The 11,021-nt window shown below is 37.5% G+C and overlaps 2 protein-coding genes across 2 annotated transcripts; one reads left to right on the top strand and one right to left on the bottom strand.

Moving 5' to 3' along the window:
* Positions 1-1,295: 1,295 nt before the first annotated feature.
* Positions 1,296-8,187, bottom strand: LOC127959693 (caspase-8-like). The gene is made up of 5 exons (XM_052559002.1): positions 6,516-8,187; positions 5,516-5,865; positions 5,329-5,434; positions 4,255-4,753; positions 1,296-4,122 (listed from the first exon to the last, which is right to left on the bottom strand). Exons 2-5 carry the CDS (start codon positions 5,840-5,842, stop codon positions 3,996-3,998), a joined length of 1,059 nt encoding a protein of 352 aa, XP_052414962.1. The 5' UTR covers positions 5,843-5,865; positions 6,516-8,187; the 3' UTR covers positions 1,296-3,995.
* Positions 6,137-11,018, top strand: dytn (dystrotelin). The gene is made up of 14 exons (XM_052558072.1): positions 6,137-6,174; positions 7,142-7,248; positions 7,366-7,567; positions 7,654-7,739; positions 7,844-7,944; positions 8,024-8,095; positions 8,329-8,492; positions 8,761-8,872; positions 9,123-9,253; positions 9,339-9,477; positions 9,630-9,703; positions 9,799-9,949; positions 10,184-10,652; positions 10,814-11,018. Exons 1-14 carry the CDS (start codon positions 6,137-6,139, stop codon positions 10,915-10,917), a joined length of 1,950 nt encoding a protein of 649 aa, XP_052414032.1. The 3' UTR covers positions 10,918-11,018.
* The last annotated feature ends 3 nt before the right edge of the window (positions 11,019-11,021 follow it).

The following is an 11,021-nucleotide window of genomic DNA, read 5'->3' as shown; positions in this document are numbered from 1 at the left end:
AACTGCTTGACATCTGTGTGGCATGGAGTCAACCAAATTGTGGCACCTCTCAGCTGTTATTCCACTCCATGATTCTTTAACAACATTCCACAATTCATTCACATTTCTTGGTTTTGCTTCAGAAACAGCATTTTTGATATCACCCCACAAGTTCTCAATTGGATTAAGGTCTGGAGATTGGGCTGGCCACTCCATAACATTAATTTTGTTGGTTTGGAACCAAGACTTTGCCCGTTTACTAGTGTGTTTTGGGTCATTGTCTTGTTGAAACAACCATTTCAAGGGCATGTCCTCTTCAGCATAGGGCAACATGACCTCTTCAAGTATTTTAACATATGCAAACTGATCCATGATCCCTGGTATGCGATAAATAGGCCCAACACCATAGTAGGAGAAACATGCCCATATCATGATGCTTGCACCTCCATGCTTCACTGTCTTCACTGTGTACTGTGGCTTGAATTCAGAGTTTGGGGGTCGTCTCACAAACTGCCTGTGGCCCTTGGACCCATAAAGAACAATTTTACTCTCATCAGTCCACAAAATGTTCCTCCATTTCTCTTTAGGCCAGTTGATGTGTTCTTTGGCAAATTGTAACCTCTTCTGCACATGCCTTTTTTTTAACAGAGGGACTTTGTGGGGGATTCTTGAAAATAGATTAGCTTCACACAGACGTCTTCTAACTGTCACAGTACTTACAGGTAACTCCAGACTGTCTTTGATCATCCTGGAGGTGATCATTGGCTGAGCCTTTGCCATTCTGGTTATTCTTCTATCCATTTTGATGGTTGTCTTCCGTTTTCTTCCACGTCTCTCTGGTTTAGCTCTCCATTTTAAGGCATTGGAGATCATTTTAGCTGAACAGCCTATCATTTTTTGCACCTCTTTATAGGTTTTCCCCTCTCTAATCAACTTTTTAATCAAAGTACGCTGTTCTTCTGAACAATGTCTTGAACGACCCATTTTCCTCAGCTTTCAAATGCATGTTCAACAAGTGTTGGCTTCATCCTTAAATAGGGGCCACCTGATTCACACCTGTTTCTTCACAAAATTGATGACCTCAGTGATTGAATGCCACACTGCTATTTTTTTGAACACACCCCTTTCAACTAATTCAACTAATTGCCCAATTGCACCGCCTTAAGAGCGTGCATATCATGAATGCTGGGTCTCATTTGTTTTCTGAGAATCTACTGAACCTACTGGTAACTTGTTTGCCACGTAGCAATAAAAAAATATACGAAAAACCTTGATTATTCTGGTTAGTCACATTGTACTGCTATTATTTTGAACAATACTGTACAACCTAATTGGCGTTGGGAAAAAAGACTTCCTATAACGCTCCCTGTAACAACGTGGATGGATCAATCTTAAGCTGTGGGTACTCATAAAGTCACTAACTATTTCATTTAAAGGATGACAATCTTGATTCATCATTGAATAGAGTTTCCCAATCATTCTATCCTGCATTATCACCTCAAAGGTGGGTAACACACTCCCCTACGACAGAACCTGCCTTCTTTATTAGTTTATTTAAACAAAACTAAAACGAAATTTCAATGGAAAAGAAAATAAGCTAAAGTAAAAGAACAGAAGTAAAGTTTGACGAGACTAGGTGGTGTTTCTTCTCATCGTGGCTAAGTAGCAGAAGGCGTGCAGGCCGACGCACACTGGAACGGCGCTCAAATAATGCTTAAAGTGATGACTGAAAGCATGAATAGGAGCAAAAGCTACAAGCAGGCTAAAAGCTAAAAGCAAGCTAAGAGCTAAAAGCTTAAAAGGAGGCATGACAAATAGCAAAAGCTAAGAATTTGACATTTGACAAATAACTGACGGTCAGAAACGTTTCAAGCAACCAGATTCAAACAAATACATACTAAACATGAATATTTATCCTTAAGCCAGAGGTTCTCAATTTAATAGTTATTAAAATACATACACAGTAAGTGATTATAAACATGGTAGTCAAATGTGTGGGTTACATATAAATGAATATGGAGTTAAGCAATGGACTGATATTCATTTATAAGTCTTTTTAAGTTCATTTTGGTGAATCTTCATCTATAAAAGACAGTTTCAGTGCCATTCCCTGACATAAAGATATTCTGTGGAGACCAGAGGTTAAAATGCCCCCCTTAGGAATTTCAGTCTGGTTCTGCTAGGTGGGGGGAAGTCCATGCAAGGATCTTGTTTACTTTCATGCTGTGTTCACACCAAACGCGAATAGAGTGTCAAATTCGCGTCTACCACGTCTAGTTTGCCGCTTGACCATTTTGAGACCATTCGCGCGAGCAGTTTGTTTCATTCGTGAAATTAACTTCACAACAAAGGCGAATTCGCGTCATGGGGGGGGGCTTCTGCCAGCTGAGTTCACGCAGAATTTTCAACCGCCATTTTTATTCAGATAATTTTCAAAATATTACTGTTATTGTGTCATGAAATGTAGTTTTAAAAGTATTTCAGGCGAGAATGTAGTTGTTTTAAACTCAAATATGCAGTTTATTTATAATGACAGCGTCTATTTAAAAAATGTGTTTGACCGATTTCGGAGATGAGCTCCATGCGATCAGCGGGAGCTCCGTCATCATGTATCCACCGAGAGCAGCCTCACCTCGGCTAGATCTTCTGTCATTTGCCGCTGGCTCTGATGTCTCTTTAGTGGTTCAAGATCAAATATAATTTGTTTGGGGTAAAATGAAACGTTTCTTATCTTTGGCCTTTATTCAATTTATCTATTAATATGTTTTTTATATATATATGTCCTTTTTATTCCTGTCTCTATAGAAATATGAACTTTTGTCATATAGCTCCCGTTGACTGCTCACTGACCACATCAGTCGTTCCTCCTTGTTGAATGAGTGGAGAAGGGTATTCCTGCACAACCTGAGGCTGCAGGAACATACTGTTGAATGAGTGACTCCTAGCAGGCTCCTGATTGGTTAATGCGGCGCGAATTGACGCCAAAGTTCAAATTTTTCAACTCTGGCGGCAGACGCGAATTCGCGTCAAACGCTAAATGCACAAAAAGCACCATTCGCTCTTTATGCGCGAAATGCTCTATTTGTAGTCACTATAGACATGCCTTTTTAAGATCTAACTAATGCCCGAGAATTACATTTTAAAAGGTCCTAATATTCACATTTTGGTTATGATAATATCTATATATATAATATATATATATATCCATTTCAGAATGATAAAGCTGTGTTTTTATGTTACAATTAGTGTGTAATTTCAGTGCACAGTAGAAAACTGTTCCCTGTGAAACAAGTTGGGATAAAACCAGCAGGGTTTGTGTCTTACTGCACCGATAAAGCACCATAACAATAGCACACTATGACAAAAAGAAATGGTTAATTTGTAAGTTTTTTTCTTATATTACTGTTTAGCATAAATTATAAGATTATTATTGCAGTTACAGGAAGAGGAGAATACTGATCTTGAGGAGGAAGTACTGCCACAACAGAATTATTCAAGTTGATGGCACGTCTTAACACATCTACAGTATGTCGAGAATTTGAATTAGGTTCATGTTATCTTGCTTAATTCATGCATTACTCACAAACTAGTTTGTAGTAATAACAGCTCTTTTGTTAAATCTACATTTGATGCATACGTTTTCTGTTCTCCTACACTACATATTTATGCATATGTGTTGCATTGCAGATGACTGAGTAATATAATATCAAAATGCATTCTATTCTAAATGTATTAAATTACCATATTTAAAGACTATTTAATTGTAAAATACCTGGATCGGTGTATATGAATTGTATACAGATTAAAATGACAGTAAAATGACATGCAAAAATGCAGTAAAAAGTTACTTATAAAACTTATAAAACTTAAAAAATTGTTTTATCTCAAATGGCTCATGATTCCCTTCAAGTAACCAGTGCCGTTCCTGATTTAAAAACAAATTTTAAGAACATTATAAATATTTAAAACATAATTCATATCAAGCAATGCCGTATGCTGTAGGAGCTTTCAGTGGTTCACGCTGGCAGCAGGACCAGCTTCTTCCTCATGGCGACTTCTTGGACGGGCATCTGTTTGCCCCTGAATCCCTGACTACTAACCTCATTATTCACACGAAGCAGGATGGTCTGGATGTCTGTAGCCCTGGAAACATAATTTTTTTTTAAACTTTTTTAATAGTACATATAGATTTGGTGCATGTAATCCTTTATGTTTTTCTCTAATTTGTCTACTCAAAATTATCATAGTGAAAAAAAAAACCTGTTACAAACTTACATTGGACAAAGCTCCTGTAGATTTCGGCAGAGTGACTGAATAAACCAGGAGCCCCCTTTTGGGCTTCTATAAGAAAGATGACCATCAATGGTTGACCTGGCAATAAGGAAATCCGTGTCAACCGGGATTGTGATATCAAAATTATCACCATCCTCCTCCATCTCTGACTCTCCATCATCTGGAGCATCCGCTTGGACTTGCACAGGTTGCTGATTTCTTTTCCCACGACATGCTTGTATGAAGAACAGCTTGGGCTTGCCAGCTAGCCTCTGGCAGTTATTGCCATTGAAAGGCTCTCGTATTTCATCGACAGAAATAACAGCACCATCGGTTCCACAGACTCCTTTCTCTATGCCATGGGAGAGGATGCAGCACACAAAGCAGTCTCCATGTACTGTCTTCCCCACCTCCTTGAGGAGATACTTCATCTCAGCTGCAGTTTTATTTCTGTGCTCCTCCACCACAAACCCCAGCCAGCGGAATACTTCGGCAAGACACTCTGGGGTTTAAAAGAAAGAATAAGAGCAACTCTATCAATCCAGCCAAACAAATCATTCTAAATAAATGACCTAAATAAATAAATACAAATATTATAATTAATAATTGAATAAAAATGTGAATTATTCTTAAACTACTTCTAAAAGTATAAATAAACTTATAATTAGATTTATTCAAGCAAATACAATTATTAAATGTTTTCCCCTTACACAATGACTAAAAGTAAATACGGAATATTTCACCCCAAAAATAAAATTTGCTGAAATCTACCCATTTTTAGGCCATCCAAGGTGTAGATTCGTTAGTTTTTTTGTATCGGAACAGATTTGGAGAAATTTTAAAAAATGGATTTGACCAGTGGATGCTCTACAGTGAATGAGTGTCATCAGAAAGAGAGTTGTTGATTAAAAAAAAACTTTCTCCAAATCTGTTTCCAAATCAGGAACAAACTCATCAATATCTTAGAATACTTGAGGGTGTGTAAAATATCAGCAAACTTTCATTTGTGGATGAACTACTCCTTTAAAGTATCTTATACTAAACAACTAAATACATAAAAAAAAAAAAAATACTAACTTTGGTCCTCATCTGATCCCCTTCTTACATCCATTGTTGCAAAATCCACATTATTGATGATTACACAGATACCACGTGGAATTTGTTCTATTTTGTATTGAGAGACCTGAAATAAAAGCACATATGAACAGAATAAACTTGATTGCCGCATTTACAGTAGTCTGAATCTTTCAAATATGAATGTCACCTCCTGCACTGGAAAGGTGTGTGGCATGGCTGGAAGAGCAGTAACGGCATGAACCTTTAATTTTGGATACATTTCCAATATCAAGTCCTGTCTTAAAAGGTCTATGAACTGGTGACAAGTTTCCTCCCCCCTTCCCATGATTTTGTCAAGTAGTTTGATGACTTTCTCCTCTCTTTTTTTAATATCTGAGAGGTTCCTGTAGTCACGGAGTGTAATAAGTTCAGCCTCCTGCACATGCTGCAAGATGATATCGGGATCTTCAGATAAAGCCTCCAAGAGGAAAGTTTTATTTTGGAGAATTCTGTTAAATGATTCTTTTTCGCACATAGTTTAAAATCTGCACTGAAGAACTGGAAAAAAGAAGAAGAGAAGTTAGTCTTTGTAAGATAATAATTGTACACAAAGCATCTTCAGTGCAGTAAATTGTTCTTTTTCACCTCAAAGCAAAGATGCATGCTATACAATAATATAATAAGCAGTCAATAAACTAATAACCAATAGTAGGCTACTGACATGGACTAAGTGAAACAAAAGCTCTGCTCATACATTATTAACACCAAGTAATACAAACCAGCTAAGTAGCAGCTTGTGCACGCGAATTTGTAAGTTGCACAAGGCTTGATGTTCACACAAGAAACATTTCATGTTACAGCGATCAGGTGAGCCACAAGTTCAATATTATACTTTAAATCGATTTATTAATAGTTCGACATATTATGGAATGCTTACTTGACAATTTACTATTATGTGTTTATGACTTAAGAATTAAATAGATCGGTTTACAATTCTCTGACGAATCGGATAAAAGAAAATGTAGCTTTTCAACTATTTTTTGCATTCGCTTAGATTAGTGGTATTTAATTTATTTGCACTACTTAAATCACAATTATAAATATCGAAGCCTATCTAATGTACAGTAATAGTAGCATAGACGCTTTTAGATATTTTGTTTTTAATAAAAACTTTGTTACATTTACAATTTTACATGCAAATCACCCACCGTTTTATCAGATGATGTTTTCCCTCGAAAATCGAGTGACCGCGCCTAGATCAATAACTGTGGGGTTGCCAGATAGTCAAGGTTGCCAAGTCTTCTATTCGCTCGACCGCTGTAAATAGTCAATGAAAGAGTAATAATTTAACTTAAAAAATATATATATAAAAATACTTTATTTATAGGAATTATAAACAGTATTTACAACAAAATGTAAATGAAAGTGTAATAAAAAGCATTTGGCCTACAATAACTCTAAAATGTAAATAAAAGTGTACTACTTTTTTATTTTCCCAGTTGTCTAGAAATAAACTAGTGGCTTAATGAGCAGTGGACTGTTATGGATTTGGATAACACTGGTAAGTTTGATCCCTCTTTGCATTAATAAAAGATTGAAAATGGCAATTAATGTTTGTGTATAAAGTAGCTCCTGGAGAGGGCTTGTAGATAATAAGATAGGCTATATATTAATTGAGTGTGTGTTCACAATGAAATTAGCACAATTTCAGATCAACGCAACTATATTTTTATTTTTTTAAATAGCCTACAATTATCAAAGTAGATCCCATCAGTTTATTGTAACAAGTTGTGTTTTGCACTGAATGCTATTATTGTTAGTCTTCTCTTTTGAGGTCTTTTCATGTGTCATTTATTTCTCCCATAAAAGGTCCAAATGAAGTTCGTTCCGCAGTGTATCGAGCTGCTCTAAAGCTTCGCACGTTACAAAAACTATGTCAGAGTGAGTTTTTCCATGTTTAATTTATGTGAAATACAACTGGGTGCATTAGTATTATATTATATATCTCACCCACCTGCCATTTTCATCTCATAGTGAGTCTTTCATTTCAATCTCCAGTGCATCTGGTGTCACTGCAGGATTTGCGCCCAGTGCTAAATACTTTAAGCAGTTCTGGGGGACCAGTGATTAGTCTTGCTCAAGAAGATGTACAGCAGTATCTAGAAGATCTATTCCAGAGCATTTCACATGAATTTCCTGATGAGATGGTCCCTGAAGCCACAGATCAAACCACCAGGCTTCTCTTTAAACTGTTTGACAGGTGAAAGATAACTCTATTGATTCGACATTGTATAGTCTGTTTTTGTGTTTATGCATGTGCACTTCAAACTTTCTGCTTTCTTTTAGAGAGCAAACTGGTGTTATTCTGCTCCGGTCGGTGGAGGCCGCGCTGATCGCCCTCTGTGGAGACACTCTCTCAGCTAAACAGAGAGGTCTGTTCCACATTCACTTCACCTCCTCTTCAGATTAAATCTATCTTTCAGGATGAAATAATGTTGCTAGGTTGTTAGATTGTCTGTGTTTGTCTCTTTTGCAGCTCTGTTCCGACTGGCTGAGAGCTACGGTGGCAATCAGGAGAGTGACAGGGGCTCTGTCAGTCGAAGTGCACTCAAAATCCTGCTGGAAGACCTCAGCCAGGTGAGAGAAACAATCCAATCATTCAGACCCACTTCTAACAAATACTAGCATATTTCTAATTACAAATGATCTGGTTAAGGTTCCAGCAGTTGTTCAGGAAAACCACGTTTTTGGTCAAGCGGAAGCTGCAGTGTGCTCTTGCTTTAATGGGGTATAGTATATTTTTCCAAAAACGTATTACCGTTTTGGTGATGAAAATAAATGCAACCTTGGCGAGCATTAGATACTTCTTCTAAAACATAAATTTACTCAATTATTCCAACCTTCTAAATGAATTATTAATTTTAGAAAGTATGTCACTCACAAGAGGACCATCCTATTTTGTGGAAACAAAACGTTTTAAAATCCCTGATTTAGCTGAATATTTTATTCACATTCTCTCAGGTGAATAGTGCACGTGTGACTGAAGAGCATTTTATTGGCTGGCTGCAGTCAGAACCCCGGCTGCTGTTATGGCTGTCCACTCTCTACAGGATTTCAGTGAGTGAAGCTGTACAGCACAGAGTCCGCTGCCATGCCTGTAAAACCTTTCCTATCACTGGCCTCAGGTATGTTTTTTCATTGTATTATCATACTTGATGGGGTTTTAATCTGGTCCACTGGCCCTTTGTAATATGTCTGTTCCAGGGTTATTACTTGTTGCTAAAAACAAAGTTAAAATGGAAATACTGAGTAAAAGAAACATAAATGATAAAAACATAATTACTGAAAATAAATCTAAAATGAAAACATAACATAAAATAATACTGTTACTGCATGTATGTATTGGGATTGACATGTATGCTGTCTGATGATAATGGTATGACCTGTCCATAGGTATCGCTGTTTGAAATGCCTGAACGTACACCTCTGCCAAAGCTGCTTTCTGACTGAGAGACGCAGCAGGAAACACAAGCCCTCTCATCCTGTACTGGAATACTGCACTCAGGTGTGCAAACAAGCATTTGATGTTTTAGATATATTAACTAGGGTTGTTAGTTCAACGCTTAACGTGTTTGTTTGTTTATTCATTTAGAAATAGTATAGAATTTGAAATATTAGACATTCGGCAGCTTTTCATTAGGCCAGGAGTTTTAATAACAGAAGTACATATATATATATATATATATATATATATATATATATATATATATATATATATATATATATTATGGTGATATACATTTTTCTGTGTTTAGCCATCCTGGAAGGAGTCAATGACGTCCCTGGCCTCTAGTGCTCGACACGCTTTGGTACCTCGTCACGCTCGGAGAGAAGCAGAGAGGAAGAGAGCCCTGCGAGCAGACTCTAGTGCAGAGCTGCAATACAGGTACACATTTACCGTGTATACCATGTGTTTTTCAGTGATGAAATACAGCATACAGGTGATTTCATGTGTCTATGTGTCTTTGCAGTGCCCCTTCTCCAGCGCTGCAGTCTATAGCAGGTCCAGACATGCATAATGCTCCTGAAATAAGTCTGACTGCCACCCCTGCTGTGGTTCCAGTAGAGTCTAAAGGCCTGCAAACAGAGGAGACTCAGGAGATTCCTCAGGTTACTTACCAGTAATGTTGCATGTTACAGAGTCCAACAAGGGGTTCCTATAAGTAAAATTCACTTTATAGATGATCATAATTATACATAATAAATGATCCCCCTTGATGTTTTTTTTAAATTTATTTTTTATCTTTATGGTGTTATTATAGAGAGAAACAGCAATTCTCCAAAAAGACCTCAGTGTTACTCAGAAGGCCATGAGGGATCTGCAGAGAGATAAATGGTGGGCCCCAAAATAAATCTTTTGAGTATGTGTAGCATGTTTTTGTAATTGTATTCTTGTATTGGGCCTCGGTGTGTTTGTGATGTTATGGTCAGGCTCTTGGAGAAAGAGTTTCAAGTGTGGAGAGTTGCAGCCCAGTCAGAGCATGATTCACTGGAGGACAAGTGTACTGAGCTGAAGACCATGATGGAGACCATAAACCAACAGAACCAGCATCTGGAAGAAGAACTGGACAGAGTCAGACATGTAAGAGGGGTCAGTCCAAATTAACTGGGCCTAAATCGAAGATATTTGCAGCAGATTTAACATGAGCTAAGAAACTAAACGTAATGCATATTTGTAAGTTATACATAAAAGAAACAAATAAGAACGAGGTACGATTTCTATAACTCTACTAATAAACACAGACAATAACTGGGTTTAATATAAAAATGTTCACAAACAGATTCTTTAATAGTTTTTTTTCATTGTCACATGCAGATGTTATGTGTGAGGGACAGCGATCGGTTCAGAGGTGACTTTCGTTCGCATTCAGAGCTTCAACCAGGACACGATGACAGCATTAGTGAAAACGACTGGACTCAACCTGGGTGTTTAAAACCTCAAGACAGCTCCAGTGAAGAAGAGCAGGTTCAGGAGGGGGGAGAAGCATACCAGGAAGAAAGAATAGAAGTGGATGAGGAGACTATTTATGAGGTATCAGAAGACATCTCCACAAATCTGGATGATGAAGACGAGGATGTCCATACAGCTTCAGGGCACCAAGAGGAAGCTGAGGAGGAGGAGCTGCTACATAAAAGACAAGTTCTTTCTTTACTTCATAAGTCCATGTCTGATTTAGCTCTGGAAGATCACTCAGACTCAGATGACTCCGAGGTGGATGAGGAAGAGGAACTTTGTGAGCTTGTACAGCGACTTCGAAATGAGCTTTCGCTATATACAGCCACAGGTTTGTGCTGTCATTTTTATAATACTTTGTAGCATTGTCTAGAATAAGTTACATATCCAAAATGCATCAAATTCTTTTAAATATGTTTAATTATTTTAAATATTCAGTAATAATATAAAATAAATATATGTTTTTGTGGCCGATTTTTTTCTCTCCATCAGGGTCAGTCGGTCTGAAGAAAGAAAAGCTAATGACGGCAGCGGAGGGAGTGAGAGATTCTGTTTCTCATCTCGTCACTTCTGTGAGAACCACCAGTTTGGCATGAGTGCAGCCAAGAGAACTTTCCATAACCTGCAAACAATGCAAGCCCATTTCCATCTCTCATTCCATCACAAGGTTAATCATAACAGCAGATGCTCACAGTGGACT

The sequence above is a fragment of the Carassius gibelio genome, chromosome B6 (assembly GCF_023724105.1).
Source record: "Carassius gibelio isolate Cgi1373 ecotype wild population from Czech Republic chromosome B6, carGib1.2-hapl.c, whole genome shotgun sequence".
In the NCBI taxonomy this organism is placed as follows: domain Eukaryota; kingdom Metazoa; phylum Chordata; class Actinopteri; order Cypriniformes; family Cyprinidae; genus Carassius; species Carassius gibelio.
This window is presented reverse-complemented; position numbering and strand designations above follow the sequence as displayed.